Below are 16924 nucleotides of genomic sequence, written 5' to 3' on the forward strand. Positions count from 1 at the left end.
GAGTTCAGTCAGCAAAGTGGAAACCACCTAGGAAATTTAATTTGCTGGTTACCAATATGGGAAGGCTAGAAGTTGCGTGATGTGAGGGTGTTGGGTTCAAACCCAAGTAGACCAATATCCCTCAGAAGGACACAGATTAGAAGCTTTAAATGCCATGTTACTACTTGGGTATAAGGGTACACAAGGTGGTATTTCATCTTCCCAGCGCACATAATGTGTAGCACATGGTGATTAGACAGTGTAAAATCTATTGCAGTCAAGATTTTACAATCTAATGGTAGCAGTTAACAGGTGAGAGTATTAGCTAATGTACAAAATAGAAAAATGTATGAACACATTTTGAAATGTTAAGAATGAATTCCAGCTTTTGTTTTTTCTAGTACAAGAAGCTACAGGTGCACATGTAATTTCTAATATATACTGAATAACTTTCACAAAGCAGTGTTTGTGAAGAGTTGGATTTGGTAATACTAGGATTTAGTTTGATTGTAGGGGAATCTGTGTCTATTACAGGGTAGGTTTTCCTTGGACCTCTGTAAGCAGGAGTACCTTCAACAAGGGTGATAAATTTTGGCCCCTAGATGTGTCATTGACATTTACATGCTTTGTAATTCTATTTGGGTCAGTTCATGTGGCCCAAATCAGCATCCATTCTTTTTTTTTTTTTTTTTTTTTTTTTTTGAGACAGAGTCTTGCTCTGTCACCAGGCTGGAGTGCAGTGGCATGATCTCTGCTCACTGCAACCTCCGCCTCCCAGGTTCAAGCAATTCTCCTGCCTTAGCCTCTCAAGTAGCTGAAATTACAGGTGCCCACCACCACACCTGGCTAATTTTTGTATTTTTCGTACAGAGAGGGTTTCACTATTTTGGCCAGGCTGGTCTCAAACTCATGACCTCAAGTGATCTACCTGCCTCCGCCTCCCAAAAGTGCTGGGATTATAGGCGTAAGCCACCATGCCTGGCCGCAAATCAGTATACATTCTAGAGGTATTTTATTTTCAAGATGACTAAAGTGGGCCAGGCGCGGTGGCTCATGCCTGTAATCCCAGCATTGTGGGAGGCTGAGGCCGGTGGATCATTTGAGGTCAGGAGTTCAAGACCAGCCTGACCAACATGGAGAAACCCCGTTTCTACTAAAAATATAAAATTAGCTGGGCATGGTGGCTCATGCCTGTAATCCCAGCTACTCGGGAGACTGACGCAGGAGAATCGCTTGAACCTGGGAGGTGGAGGTTGTGGTGAGCCAAGATCGAGCCATTGCACTCCAGCCTGGGCAACAAGAATGAAACTCCATCTCAAAAAAAAAAAAAAAAAGACTAAAGTGGAAATTCACTGAAACATCAACTTTATTTTTCACATCGTAAGATATACTTTGCAAAATTTTACATAGAACATTCTTTTTTTTTTTTTTTTTTTTTTTGGGAGATGGAGTCTTGCTTTGTTGCCCAGGCTGGAGTGCAATAGCGTGATCTCGGCTCACTGCAACCTCTGCCTCCCAGGTTCGAGCGATTCTCCTACCTCAGCCTCCCGAGTAGCTGGGATTACAGGCACCCATCACCACACCCATCTTAGTAGAGACAGGGTTTCACCATATTGGCCAGGCTGGTCTTGAACTCCTGACCTCAGGTGGTCTGCTCACCTCAGCCTCCCAAATTGCTGGGATTACAGTTGTGAGCCACTGCACCCGGCTACATAGAACATTTAAAAAGCGATACATGAAGAAAAGTACAAATATTTCTTCTAAATGTATGGACTCTTAACCTGGAGTTGAGTCTGTAGATAGAATTCAGGGGCTCATTGAACTTGAAGGAGGGAAACATCTTTATTTTCCCTAGCCTCAAATTGAAATTTAAAACCATTTTCTTCAACGATGAATATTGGCAACAAACCACAGTGATGTTAGCAGTACTGTGACCATGTCACCAATAGAAAGCACAGATGTTTTCAGATCACATTATAGTACTTGCAGATCTCTTGAATATTATGTATGCTCATCACTAATAGGGTATTTATTAGTTCTACCACTAGATCTTGTTTATTATTTCACATAATTTTTTGTTTTTGAGACAGGGTCTTGCTCTGTCACCCAGGCTGGAGTGCAGTGGTGTGATTACAGCTCACTGTGGCCTCATCCCAGGCTCAAATGATCCTCCCACATCAGCCCCTCAAGTAGCTGGGACCACAGGCATGAGCTACTACGCCTGGCTATTTTTTTTATTTTGTTGAAATGGAGTCTCACTATGTTGTTCAGGCTGGTCTCAAACAACTGGGCTTAGGCGATCCTGCTGCAGTGCTGGGATTACAGGCATGAGCCACTGCACCCTGTCTAGGCCCTGAGTGTTCTGGGTACCTTGCACACTCTCATAGTGTGAGACTCTTGCTGCACTTAGTGGTATTAGAGTGTTAGAGGATTTTCTTCCTAATGTTATATATTCCCTAAATATGAGCCAGCTCTGCTCAAAAAAGTGTCAATCAGTTCCATAGCTGGAGAAAAACATGTTGGATCTGCCTAAGATTTTCAAGGAAGACTTTTTTTTGAGAAGTAGTCTTTCTCTGTCGCCAGGCTGGAGTGCAGTGGCGTGATCTCGGCTCACTGCAACCTCCGCCTCCTGTATTCAAGCAATTCTCCTGCCTCAGCCTCCCGAGTAGGTGGGATTACAGGCACCCACCACCATGCCCAGCTAATTTTTATAGTTTTAGTAGTGACGGGGTTTCACCATGTTGGTCAGGATGGTCTCGATCTCTTGACCTCGTGATCTGCCTGTCTCAGCCTCCCAAAGTGCTGGGATTATAGGCGTGAGTCACTGTGCCCGGCCAAAACTTTTTTTTTTTTTTAATACACAATTCACATACCATAAAGAGTAACCTTAAGGGAGGTTTTTGACAATAGTTGACTTATATGTAACAAATTAAGAAGAGTAATTCTTTAGAGTAACATTTAGGAGGAATAAGGACCCTACAAATATGTAAACCTCCTATTTATCCTTAAACTCTGATTTTGGTTTGTACATCCTTTTGAGAATCTTAAAAAATAACAAACAAACAAAACTGTCCTTAGAAAATGCTTATATGGCCGGGCAGTAGCTCATGCCTGTAATCCCAGCACTCTGAGGGGCCGACGTGGGCAGATCATAAGCCTTAAATTAAGAACATAAGCCTTAAATTAAGAGTTCTTACTCTGGAGAAACATTGCATATACATTTTTACCTTTGAATTTAATGTCACACGTTTCTGTGTTCAATCTTGTTGGCCTATCATATGACAATAGCAGTTATTTATTATATAATTAAAATTTTTTGTTTAGATTGCAGGCGAGAAGAAATCTGCTCAGTGGCGCACAGTGGAGGGTGCATTGAAGGAACGCAGAAAGGCAGTAGATGAAGCTGCCGATGCCCTTCTCAAAGCCAAGTAATTACTCATGGACTTTAACAAGTAATTAGGGCCTCCTGGTGGCTTTCTTTGGGCTGGGTTTTCTTGTATTGTCTGTATAGAATAAAGAGGAGGTAGAGAAACCCTTCTCTCACTTTTCCACCTGTGCTTGTTCTGAATTGGCGTTAGGAATTTGTACAGGCCGGGCATGGTGGCTCACGCCTGCAATCCCAGCACTTTGGGAGGCCGAGATGGGCGGATCACGAGGTCAAGAAATCGAGACCATCCTGGCCAACATGGTGAAACCCCGTCTCTATTAAAAACACAAAAAAATTAGCTGGGCATGGTGGCGGGCGCCTGTAGTCCCAGCTACTCGGGAGGCTGAGACAGGAGAAGCTTCAACCCAAGAGGCGGAGGTTGCAGTGAGCCGAGATCATGCCATTGCACTCCAGCCTGGGTGACAGAGCGAGACGCCGTCTCAAAAAAAAAAAAAAAAAAAAAGGAATTTGTACAAAGGTGTAAAAAGAAAGAAGGAATAAAATATAATTAGTCCAGGCTGAGTACAGTGGCTCACACCTGTAATCCCAGTACTTTGGGAGGCCTAAGAGGCAGATCACCTGAGACCAAGAGTTTGAGCCATCCTGGCCAACATGGTGAGACCCTGTCTCTACTAAAAATGAAAATGTTAGCCAGGCGTGGTGGCGTGCACCTGTAGTCCCAGCGACTCTGGAGGCTGAGGTAGGAGAATCACTTGAACCCTGGAGGCGGAGGTTGCAGTGAGCTGAGATTGTGCCACTGCACTCCAGCCTGAGCCTGGGCGACAGAGCGAGACTCCATCTCAAAATGTATGTATATAAAATAAGGCCAGAATAAATTTGGCAGAAACTTATATAAAGGATTTTTTTTTTTTTTTTAATTCATGGTCTTGCTCTGTCGCCCATGCCGTAGTGCAGGCGTATGATCAGGGCTCACAATAACTTCAACCTCCTGGGCTCAAGCCATCCTTCCGCCTCAGCTCCCTAAGTAGCTGGGACTGGCATGAGCCACCACACCCAGACATATAAAGGATCTTATATAAAAGTCTGTTTTGCTTTGGATTATTGCTTAGATGATGTATCTCTACAGATGTACTGAGATTCTGCTGTAGTTTTAAGATTTTACTGGAACAGTTTGGGCAGTTTATCAGAATGTAGAAAGTATGTCACAATCTGTTTGCCTTAACCAAAATAGTGAGTATGTAATAGGTATGCCACGTTGACCTTGATTCCTGGAAGTTGGCTAAAACTAGGATTGAGCAAGCATACCCAGATATAAGATCAACCTCTGTTGATGGAAACCTACATTTGACTAAAGATCCTCATCAGCACTATGGAATAGTTATTTGTCACTCAAAATTTTGCTGTCTTTTTTAAGAAAATATTTATTATTAGTAGAGAAGGAAGTCTTCTGATAAAACTAGCATATCTTTTAGGAGATTTAAGGCATTATGCTCATATCACTTTGAGTTCTGTGTTTTATGGTGGGTAGACCACAGTCTGTCTGACTTATGAAACATTCTGAATCATGAGGGCTCCCTGAGACCCAGTTAAGTATTCGCCCAGTGAGGTTTTTGGCCTTCTCCTGTGCCTTTGCCTTCCTTAGCTCTCTCTCATTGGTTGGTGAGTCAGGTTGATCCTTGCAAGAGCTGCTGTTTATTGTGTGCTCATGATTCGGCCAGGCACTAAGTATTTCTTACATATTACTTCTGTTCCTTACACTAAAGCATGTAGGAAATGAGAGGCTGATATGGGAGCTGAATCTGGGGCTGTCTTACTCTGAAGTCTGGGTCACTCCATATACCATGCTACCTCTCTGGTTCACTCTAGTAAATCTAGCTTCTAACCAAGGTATTTTCAGTTGTTGATGAGAAAAGCCTCTCTGTTTATTGACTCCAGAAAAGCGTTGATGCTCGTCCAAAGGTAGTGAGTTAGCTCAGTTGATTGTTCAGTCAGTTACGGATCGACCTCTCTCGTTCTAGTCTTTCCTCCCTTCTTACTATTGCACTTAACTAGTCTTTAAAAAAAAAGAAAAAAAAAAAAGAAAAAGCAATTACATTTCTTTCATTGACTTTTCTTTTAGTTTTTTTAAATGAAATAGAGACATGGTTTCCCTATGTTGCCCAGGTTGGTCTTGAACTCCTGGGCTCAAGTGATCCTCCTGCCTTGGCCTCCAAAGTGCTGGGGTTACAGGTATCAGCCACTGCTCCCAGCCTCTTTCATAGACTTTTAACAATTCTATACTGTACTGACATCAAAACTTTTTAATACGGTTGACAAGAAGTTATATTAAATCTTTGTTTTGTTGGTTTCCAGAGAAGAGTTAGAGAAGATGAAAAGTGTGATTGAAAATGCAAAGAAAAAAGAGGTTGCTGGGGCCAAGCCTCATATAACTGCTGCAGAGGGTAAACTTCACAACATGATAGTTGATCTGGATAATGTGGTCAAAAAGGTATGTTTCCTAAGTCTTATAATATTTTATATTTTAAAATATAATCTCTTAAAGGATTTTAAGGATTTAGGAAAACAGCAAATTCCTACCATCTCCCCCTCTTTTCTTCTGCAAAGTATATTAGTTGTTGACTATTTTAAAAAATTTGTCTTGGCTGGGTGTGGTGGTTCACACCTGTAATCCCAGCACTTTGACAGGCCGAGGTGGGCAGATAACTTGAGCCCAGGAGTTTGAGACCAGCCTGGGCAACATGGTGAAACTCTGTTTCTACAAAAAATACAAAAATTAAGTGGACGTGGTGGTGTGCGCCTGTAATCCTAGCTACTCAGGAGACAGGTGAGAGGATGGCTTGGGCATGGGAGGTTGAGGCTGCAGTGAGCTGAGATGGTGCCACTGCACTCCATCCTGGGTGACAGAGTGAGACCCTGTCAAAAAAAAAAAAGATATTTTTTTTTGCCTTGTACACCAACCAGCTGGATTGTTCCGTATTGTTGATACTTTCTATAATAGGTAACATTTTTGGTTATGATTGTTGTCACTTATGAAAATGTCCATTTTGTAGCAGATGTTCTGCCTGCACTTACATGATCTGTATGGAGGGAGGAGGGGGCATAGTAAGATGGGAAAGGGCCTGTCCATGGTATTTGAATAGGAATTAGAAGGAAACAAATAAGGCTTATGTTCTGTTTCTGAGCTTCAGATTTCCTCACACATTTCCAACAAAATGTAAACAAATAAAGGAATACTACTTCTGTTTCTTAGAATGTTTATGGTACTTTTTGTTCAATTTAATCACATACCCTGTGTATTTGCTCAGGTCCAAGCAGCTCAGTCTGAGGCTAAGGTTGTATCTCAGTATCATGAGCTGGTGGTCCAAGCTCGGGATGACTTTAAACGAGAGCTGGACAGTATTACTCCAGAAGTCCTTCCTGGGTGGAAAGGAATGAGTGAGTACAACTGAATTAATGTTTTTTTCGATGTTTTAACCACTAATCAATGAATCTAAACTTGCTTCATCTCCATTGTAGTCCAAATCCCTCTGGCATGCATGCATATCTCTTTTTGTGTACAGTACACTGTTACAGCATTTTATTTTAACCACAATCATTACAGATGACACAGCTGCAACAATACTCTTGTAGTTTTAGCTGTGGTGAACATGAGTTCCAGCTAGTGTTTAATTCCATAATCCGTGGTTGGTTCTGTTCTGATCTTTGCTACTCAAAAAAAAAAAAAGTTTGGAATTTGAGTGAACAAAAGTGACATTATAACCTTGACGCTACTGAAATATTATTGTATATGTATAAGTATTAAAAAACCTTGTTACTTTAAAAGTATTTTCAGTGAATTATTTAAAGCACACTTTATGTCTGCTCTGTGACAAAACAACACTTTGTTGAGAGTTTACCTAGGGACCCTGCATTGAGAAAGGAACCAGCTGTCTGGCTATCCACTTCCTCAAGCTGAGACTACAGAGAACTTTGATGCTGAAGTCGTTACATGGTGTAACTATAGTCACATTTCCCTGAAGTTCCGTGATAGTACTAAGAATCACAGAGATCACCTGTCTCAGCAAAATTAAAATACCGTTTATTTTTATTTTTATTTTTTTTGTTGTTGCCCAGGCTGGAGTGTAGTCCTCTACCTCCCGGGTTCAAGTGATCCTCCTGCCTCAGCTTCCCAAATAGCTGGGATTACAAGCATGCGACACTACACCAGGCTAATTTTTTGTACCTTTTTTTTTTCCTTTTCTTTTTTTTTTTTTGAGACAGAGTTTTACTCTTGTTGCCCAGGCTGGAGTGCAATGGTGCGATCTTGGCTCACTGCAACCTCCGCCTCCCAGGTTCAAGCAATTCTCCTGCCTCAGCCTCCTGAGTAGCTGGGATTACAGGTGTGAGCCACTGCACCCAACCAATTATTTTGTACTTTTAGTAGAGACAGGGTTTCGCCATTTTGGCCAGGCTGGTTTTGGACTCCTGACCTCAAGTGATTTGCCCACCTTGGCCTCCCAAAATGCTGGGATTACAGGTGTGAGCCACCACACCTGGCTTAAAACACTGTTTAAATGCTAGCATTTGTTAGAAAGCAGACTTCTCATGTTGTAGGCCTCTCTGGGCTGAAGGTGTCAGGGTTGCATCACAGAACCACGGCTGGTCTAAGGAGTGAAGGTAATAAACACCAGTGCAGGGATTTATAATCATTCTGCACGATGGCCACCCAGGGAGACTGAATGTCAAGAAGTGGAGTTAAGGCTGTCAAAAGATAACTCAGACATTGAGCTCTTTGAATGCAGTTGACTCAGGAGGCAGGTATCAGTTAGACTGTTGTCAAATAAAAAAGTGACAGTACGATTTATGAGAGAGAATAATGTGGAGAAATACAAAGTTCAGTCTGGGACCAGTGACTTTTGTTTAGACACTGGATAACTACCATCAAGCAAAGAGGGCATTGTGGACAATTTATCCTTGAGAAGGATAAACTTGAGCCACATTGGCACTGCTTCCCTCATCAGAATTTCTCAAGGGGTTGTCTGTGCTTCATTGAGGTTACAATTGAAACAGATGTGAGCACCTCAGAGACCTTCCCTGATTATATTCCTCCACAAACAACTGTACCCCATATTACCTTATTTTATCTTCTTGAAATTCTTATTCATTGGCTTGTTTGTTGTCTCTTTGCATTAGATATATGTAAGCTCGTTGGCATAAATTTGACATTGGTAGGTAGTAGGGAGTCTCCAGTGGCTCAAATAAAATGAAATTAGGTTGACAGGGCAGGACAAATTTTATTTGTGGGGAGTTAGATAGGAGCATCAACCCTAAGAATTTGCATTCTGTCTTTGGTCTTCCCAGTAGACTAAATCCTACTAATTTTTCCAAGCCAGCTCTCACGTTTTTAACTTTTGCTTTTTTTCTGCTTTTGAAAGTGCCTATCGCAAAACTTTTTTTTTTTTTTTTTTTTTTTTGAGATGGAGTCTTGCTGTGTCACCCAGGCTGGAGTGCAGTGGTGCGATCTTGGCTCACTGCAACCTCCGCCTCATGGGTTCAAGCGATTCTCCTGCCTCAGCCTCCCGAGTAGCTGGGATTACAGGCGTGTGCCACCACACCCAGCTAATGTTTTTGTATTTTTAGTAGAGACTGAGTTTCACCATGTTGGTCAGGCTGGTCTCAAACTCCTGACCTCAAATATCCATCTACCTCGGCCTCCCAAAGTGCTGGGATTACAGGCGTGAGACACCACGCCCAGCTGTCTATCGTAAAACATGAAAATGTTAAACAGTGGTTCTCAACTGAGGGCATTTTGTCCCTCACATGACATTTGGCAACACCAGGAGACATTTTTGTTTGCCGTAACTGTAGGGAGCTACTGGCATGTAGTGGGTGGAGGCTAGATGTGCTGCTAAACATCCAGTAGTACACAGAATAGCCCCTTATAGCAGAGAACTGTGTGGACCAGAAGGTCAGTAGCACCGAGGTTGAGAAGCCTGTGCTAAAGAAAGGGGCCATATAGAAAATGAAGGTGCCTTGTGAAGCAGTCTCTATGTTGTTTCTTTTTTGTGACCTCCATTTAAATCTTTATTAATTTATAAAATAGAGAATATATTCACAATACAAAATTTGAAAGGTACAAATGCATTTGAAGTTTCCCTTTCACACTGTTTCTCTCCTCAGGGACAACCGGTATTACTGATTTCTTGTGTATTTCTAGAGATAGTAATTATTCCATGATTACCCTAGCCCTCAGTGGATGTCCTCACCTCTGAAATCAGAACGCACTAAGACCTAAACCAAATTTGTTAGTACTGGTTTGTGTTATGAGGCATTTTGCTCTTATTATCATTATTTTTTTTATAATACTTTAAGTTCTGGGATTGCTCTTATTATTTCCCTAGACAACAAATGTCCTGATGATGTTCACTACGTCCAGTACTCTTTCTGTGTTATCTGTAGCTGAGCAAGTTTCCAAACGTAATAATAGCTAGTGGTATTGAGCATTATTTTGTACTGGGCACTGAGTTCTAAGTGCTTCACATATATTAACTTATTTGAAATTCATAACAGCCTTACAAGGCAAATTTTGTTATTATCCCAATTACATAGATGAAAAAACTGAGACAGAGAAGTAATTTGCCCAAGGTTGGGGTAAGAGCCGGGATTTCATTCTCCCCCACTAGCCTCACTATTCTCTGCCTAAATGATTTGTATCAGCAGCACGGGACTCCCTTTTGGCCTTTTGAGAAGAGGAATGATGTAACCATAATAAGGAGGAAATTTTATTTTTATGAGATTGACGGTGTAGGAGGGAGTGATGTTTAATCAGTTGATGTTCAGAGCCCCTTGGATGAAAAATACCTGTCTTTGGACTTGTTGAATGCAAGTTATTAAGGTCAGGACTGGCCAGGTGCAGTGGCTCACACCTATAATCCTAGCACTTTGGGAGGCTGAGGTGGGTGGATTGCCTGAGGTTAGGAGTTCAAGACTGGCCTGGCCGATATGGTGAAACCCCATCTCTACTAAAAATACAAAAATTAGTCGAGCATGGTGGTGTGTGCCTGTGGTCCTGGCTACTCGGGAGGCTGAGGCAAGAAAATCACTTGAACCCGGGAGGTGGAGGTTACAGTGAGCCGAGATCGTGCTGCTACACTCCAGCCTGGGCAACGGGAGACTCTGTCTCAAAAAAAAAAAAAAAAAAAAAGGACATTCATACCAGGATGTTCAGCAGCTCATCCTGAGAGGCAGTAGCTGCGACTGGCTGCATTCCCCTTCTCCTGTCACGTGTTCACAGTGGGTACTTGTGATACTTGTGATCGTGGTGGGGGACATCACTTAAACTGTACAGAATACCATTTTTCCTTTACTCTCAAATCAGGCCATTGTAGTTCTTTAATTTGCACAGGTTAAATGAAAATTTAATATGAATTCATTGTTTTAAAAATTTCAAAGAAGAACTGAATTTATTAAGTATCTGAAATGTTAAGAGAGGCCTGGTACTGAGAACAGAGAGTCAAAACTGTGATTTAGTAAAATACTGTATGAACTAATGAAAATGCAAGGGATAAAAGAAAATTACAGTTTCTATGAAATGCTTAAGTTGAGGCCGGGCATGGTGGCTCACGCCTGTAATCCCAGCACTTTGGGAGGCCGAGGCGGGCAGATCATTTGAGGTCAGGAGTTCGAGACCAGCCTGGCCAACATAGTGAAACCCCGTCTACTAAAAATATAAAAATTAGCCAGGCGTGGTGGGAGGCACCTGTAGTCCCAGCTACTTGGGAGGCTGAGGCAGGAGAATCCCTTGAGCCCAAGAGGCAGAGGTTGCAGTGAGCTGAGATTGTGCCACTGCATTCCAACCTGGGTGACAGAGCAAGACTCTATCTCAAAAAAAAAAAAAAAAAAATGTTTAGGTTGCTGGGCGCAGTGGCTCATGCCTGTAATCCCAGCACTATGGGAGGCTGAGGAAGGCGGATCACTTGAGCCCGGGAGTTTGAGACCAGCCTGGGCAACATGGCAAAACCCCATCTCTACAAAAAAGTACAAAAATTAGCCAGGTATGGTGGCATACACCTCTAGTCCAAGTTACTTGGGAGGCTTCGGTGGGAGGATTACTTGATCCCAGCAGGTGGAGGTTGCAGTGACCTGAGATTGCACCACTGCACTCCAGGCTAGGCAACAGAGGAAGGCTCTGTCTCAAAACAAAAAAACAAAAAATTTAAGTTGATTACTGTGAAACAGAGATAAGTCCTTTGAAACCAAAACCACAATTAATATCAATGATTCTTTTATTTTCTAAAATGTTATTTACCTTGATTTGTCTTGTTTTACAGTTTAAATTTTAGAAAATAGCTGTATCATTTCATTTTCCAGTATTAAAATAGCTTTTCCTGGTACTAGTCTCCGATTCCTTCTTGTTTCCTTTTAGATATTTCTGTCTAATGATCAATAACTAAAGTATGTGCATTCTTTTTTTTCAAACTGTTCTATTTTTTCTTTTGTAGGTGTTTCAGACTTAGGTGAGTGTTATGTATATTTCATGTTTAAAGTCTTTTGGGTATTAAGAGACTAAAGTCTTTTTGTTGTGCCTATGATTCTTACACAAAGCCATCTAAATAGATATAAAGTAGAATTATGTCACATGATAAATCTGAATTGGATATTTTTGGCATCTGAATGCTCTCAGGAATGAAAATGTTTCATCAAGTGATTGGAATCCTATAGATGTGAAGTTTGTGTGTGTGTGTGTGTATATATGTGTGTAATATGGATTGTAACTGATTACTCTGGAGAATTTCAAACATTAAAAAGTAAGAAGAAAACTAAAGAACTTTCAGGACCCATCACTCAGTTTTGTAGCCATCAGCACATGACCAGTTTTGTCTCATCTATTCCCACTCCTCCTCAGCTTATATAGAAGCAGACTCAAATATCACATTCTTTCACTTGTAAATACTTTCAGTATGTTTCAAAAACATCACCATACTATTATCACACCTGAAACTTAATAACAATTCCCTAGTCACCAAATGTCCATTCAGTGTTGAAATATCCCCTATTATTTCATAGAATGAGTTTTTACAGTTTTTTATTCAAATCGATACCCGTAGACGTTCCACATGTTGAGTTTAGTCAATAAATCTCTTGCCCCTTTTTGTTTTTTGCTTTTCAATGTATTTATTAAGAAATTGAGTCATTAGTCATATAGAATTTCCTACATTCCATATTTTGCTGTTGGAGCCATAATTCTTCACTTCATCTTAGCCAAAAGACTAAGAAGTGATGGTGCCATAATTCTTTTTTTTTTGAGACAAGGTCTTGCTCTGTCACCAGGCTGGAGTGCAGTGGCACAATTTCAGTTCACTGCAATCTCCGCCTCCTGGGTTCAAGCAATTCTCGTGCCTCAGCCTCCTGAGTAGCTGGGATTACAGGCATGTGCCTCCACGCCTGGCTAATTTTTGTATTTTTAGTAGAGTCAGGGTTTCACCATGATGGCCAGGCTAGTCTCAAACTCCTGGCCTAAAGTGATCCACCCATCTCGGCCTCTTAAAGTGCTGGGATTATTGGCATCAGCCACTGCATCTGGCCGGTGGAGCCATAATTCTCTTTTTTTTTTTTTTTTTTTTTGAGATGGAGTCTTGCTCTGTTGCCCAGGCTGGAGTACAGTGGCGCAATTTCGGCTCACTGCAACCTCTGTCTCCTGGGTTCAAGTAATTCTCCTACCTCAGCCTCCCGAGTAGCTGGGATTACAGGTGTCCACCATCATGCCCAGCTAATTTTTGCATTTTTAGTAGAGACAGAGTTTCACCAGGTTGGCCAAGCTGGTCTCGAACTCCTGACCTCAGGTGATCTGCCCGCCTTGGCCTCCCAAAGTGCTGGGATTACAGGTGTGAGCCACTGTGCCTGGCTGGAGCCATAATTCTTAATCTGTGTATGTGTTGCTACATTTTTGGATTGAGATTTTAAAAAAACACAAACATTGGTTTAAGCCTAGATGAGAATCTTTGGGTGTATTTTAAAAAGCTTTGCAGTGATTCTGATGGACAGCTCTGGTTGCTGTGTTGGGATTTAATCTAGATCATATGTGTTTAAGAAAAGTAAAAAAACTTAGTAAGGAAAAGTCTGAGAGAATTTGAATTTGATTTTTAGTTTTAGCAGAAAAGAATCTTCAATTGGATGCCTGTTATAACTAATCAGAGTTATGCCTGAAAGAAAATATAGAAGTGATTGTATATATAAGTTTTGTCTTTAAAGGCAAAGTTACAGTAAATGAGAAAGTCCATTTATAATTAGTTCAGATTAAAAGAGGGTTCCTGGAAAACAACTGATTGTCTGAAGGCCTACCTGAATTTTGCCAGGGGTTGAAAATACCTTATTGGACACTAGCCAATTTCTGATTGAACTGGGGAATCTAAATCTCTTTTCACGTTAGCTAAGTTTTACTTTCGTTTACTGCTCTTAAATTATAATCAGTTGATGCAGATTACCTTGTAATGCGGTATAATTTCAGTGACATCATTAATATTTTAACATGCTCTTTTGCTTAGCTGACAAGCTCTCTACTGATGATCTGAACTCCCTGATTGCTCATGCACATCGTCGTATTGATCAGCTGAACAGAGAGCTGGCAGAACAGAAGGCCACTGAAAAGCAGCACATCACGTTAGCCTTGGAGAAACAAAAGCTGGAAGAAAAGCGGGCATTTGACTCTGCAGTAGCAAAAGCATTAGAACATCACAGAAGTGAAATACAGGCTGAACAGGACAGAAAGGTAAAAGAAATGAGAATTGTTGCCTAACATTTAAAGTGACTCTAACTTGATTGTTTACTTGTAGAAATAATACTGGCTCAACCAGGTGTAGTGGTTCATGCCTGTAATCGCAGCACTTTGGGAGGCCGAGGTGGGTGGATCACTTGTGGTCAGGAGTTCGAGACCAGCCTGGCCAATATGGTGAAACCCCTGTCTCTTCTAAAAATACAAAAATTAGCTGGGCGTGGTGGCTCACACCTGTAATCCCAGCTACTCGGAAGGCTGAGGCAGGAGAACCACTTGAACCAGGGAGGCAGAGGTTGCAGTGAGCTAAGATCGTGCCATTGCACTCCAGCTTGGGCGATGGAGCAAGACTGTCTCAAAAAAAAAAAAAAAAAAAAAGAAAGAAAGAAAAAATACTGACAGTCAATTGGCTTTAGGATATTGAATATAAGTCATGCCAGCTGACCTTTAGAATGGAGCTTAGGTCCTCATTCTCCTCATCAGAACTTCTAGGAAAGGAGTGATCGAGCAGAGTTCCTTTATGTTGAGCAGATGCAGAAGTGTAAGAAAGTAATAAGCTACTGGTATCCAGGATTATCTAGCTTATCTTTCCAGTGGAGCTGAGCCTCTGTCCCTTAAAGCAGTGCTGAATGAATCTTTGTTGGAGTCTGAGTATATTTTTCTCTGCTATTGTTGTTAAGTGGTTGGTGGTTAAAAAACAGGTGAAATAGCTTCTTTAGCCCTCTGTCTGGGCACACCATTTATTAAATAGGTGTCCACAGGCTGATTTGGGAACCTAACTACTCATCCCACCTTTGTGTCTTCTTAGCAGTACTACTGGCCCACTCCTTCCTTCTTGAAACTTTCTTCCCTAGGCTCCCTGACACCATGCTCTTCTGGCCTTTCTCCTACCTTGCTGGCCACTCCTTAACCTCCTTTTCTGCTCAGCCTCTCAAATAGTGGCATAGCTGGCATTAGTTCTGAAACGTTTTCTCCATCTAAACTGTCTCTAAGTGTTCTTGTTGAGTCCCATGACTTGGAAGTTTAAATACCATCTATACCTGATAAATGTCTATCTCCACCTCTGACCTCTGCGTTGGCTTCAGGTTCCCATCCAGCAGCCTACCTGGTATCTCCAGCTTGATTTTCAGTAGTCATTTCATGCTTATCATGCTCCAAACAGATTTATTTATTCTCTCCAACCTGTCTTCCAGCCCCTCAACTTGTTTCTTTTTTTTTTTTTTTGAAGAAAAGTCTTTAATTTTGCCACTCAAAACATTCTGGTTTGTTGCTTTTTATACTTTTTTATGCATATAAACATTTTTAAAAGTAGAATCGTAACATATAGTTTTTTGTCACTATGTTTTGGGCAGTAAATTTCTATGGCAGTAAATATATCCTTGGTATCGTCATTTTTTTTTTTTAAATTGTATTTATTGATCATTCTTGGGTGTTTCTCGGAGAGGCGGATGTGGCAGGGTCATAGGATAATAGTGGAGAGAAGGTCAGCAGATAAACACATGAACAAAGGTCTCTGGTTTTCCCAGGCAGAGGTCCCTGCGGCCTTCCACAGTGTTTGTGTCCCTGGGTACTTGAGATTAGGGAGTGGTGATGACTCTTAACGAGCATGCTGCCTTCAAGCATCTGTTCAACAAAGCACATCTTGCACCGCCCTTAATCCATTTAACCCTGAGTTGACACAGCACATGTTTCAGAGAGCACAGGGTTAGGGGTAAGGTTATAGATTAACAGCATCCCAAGGCAGAAGAATTTTTTCTTAGTACAGAACAAAATGGAGTCTCCTATGTCTACTTTTTTCTACACAGACACAGTAACAATCTGATCTCTCTTTCTTTTCCCCACATTTTCCCCTTTTCTTTTCGACAAAACGGCCATCGTCATCATGGCCCGTTCTCGATGGTCGCTGTCTCTTCGGAGCTGTTGGGTACACCTCCCAGACAGGGCGGCCGGGCAGAGGCGCTCCTCACATCCCAGACGGGGCAGCCGGGCAGAGGCGCTCCTCACCTCCCAGATGGGGCGGCCGGGCAGAGGCGCTCCCCACCTCCTAGACGGGGTGGCCGGGCAGAGGCGCTCCCCACTTCCCAGACGGGGCGGCCTGGCAGAGACGCTCCTCACTTCCCAGACGGGGCGGCCGGGCAGAGACTCTCCTCACTTCCCAGAAGGGGCGGCCGGGCAGAGGCGTTCCTCACTTCCCAGACGGGGTGGCCGGGCAGAGGCACTCCTCACTTCCCAGACGATGAGCGGCTGGGTGGAGGCGCTCCTCACCTCCCAGATGGGGCGGCTACTGGGCAGAGGCGCTCCTCACCTCCCAGACGGGGCGGCTGCTGGGCGGAGGCGCTCCTCACCTCCCAGACGGGGCAGCTGCTGGGCAGAGGCGCTCCTTACCTCCCAGACGGGGCAGCCGGGCAGAGGCGCTCCTCCCTTCCCAGACGGGGCGGCCGGGCAGAGGTGCTCCTCAGTTCCCAGACGGGGCGGCTGCTGGGCAGAGGCGCTCCTCAGTTCCCAGACGGGGCGGCTGCTGGGCAGAGGCGCTCCTCAGGTCCCAGACGGGGCGGCCCGGCAGAGGCGCTCCTCACCTCCCAGACGGGGTGGCGGCCAGGCAGAGGCACTCCTCACCTCCCAGACGGGGCGGCGGCCGGGCAGAGGCGCTTCTCACCTCCCAGACGGGGCGGCTGCTGGGCAGAGGCGCTCCTCACCTCCCAGACGGGGTGGCGGCCAGGCAGAGGCACTCCTCACCTCCCAGACGGGGCGGCTGGGCAGAGGCACTCCTCACCTCCCAGACGGGGCGGCCGGGCAGAGGCTCTCCT

General features: G+C 43.1%; 1 protein-coding gene across 11 annotated transcripts in view; it reads left to right on the forward strand.

Annotated features, from left to right (window-relative positions):
- IMMT (inner membrane mitochondrial protein) overlaps positions 1-16924 on the forward strand; it is a 55806-nt gene that overhangs the window by 31441 nt on the left and 7441 nt on the right. For 6 of the 11 annotated variants that reach the window (XM_054472542.2, XM_054472575.2, XM_054472549.2 and 3 more), the window contains exons 8-12: positions 3304-3407; positions 5720-5855; positions 6673-6802; positions 11848-11862; positions 13891-14114. In XM_054472542.2, the coding sequence (XP_054328517.1) occupies positions 3304-3407; positions 5720-5855; positions 6673-6802; positions 11848-11862; positions 13891-14114 (609 nt within the window). The remainder of the gene's footprint in view (positions 1-3303; positions 3408-5719; positions 5856-6672; positions 6803-11847; positions 11863-13890; positions 14115-16924) is intronic. The other 5 variants (XM_054472556.2, XM_054472566.2, XM_054472615.2 and 2 more) reach the window with 1 other exon arrangement.

The sequence above is a fragment of the Pongo pygmaeus genome, chromosome 12, assembly GCF_028885625.2.
Source record: "Pongo pygmaeus isolate AG05252 chromosome 12, NHGRI_mPonPyg2-v2.0_pri, whole genome shotgun sequence".
NCBI lineage: Eukaryota > Metazoa > Chordata > Mammalia > Primates > Hominidae > Pongo > Pongo pygmaeus.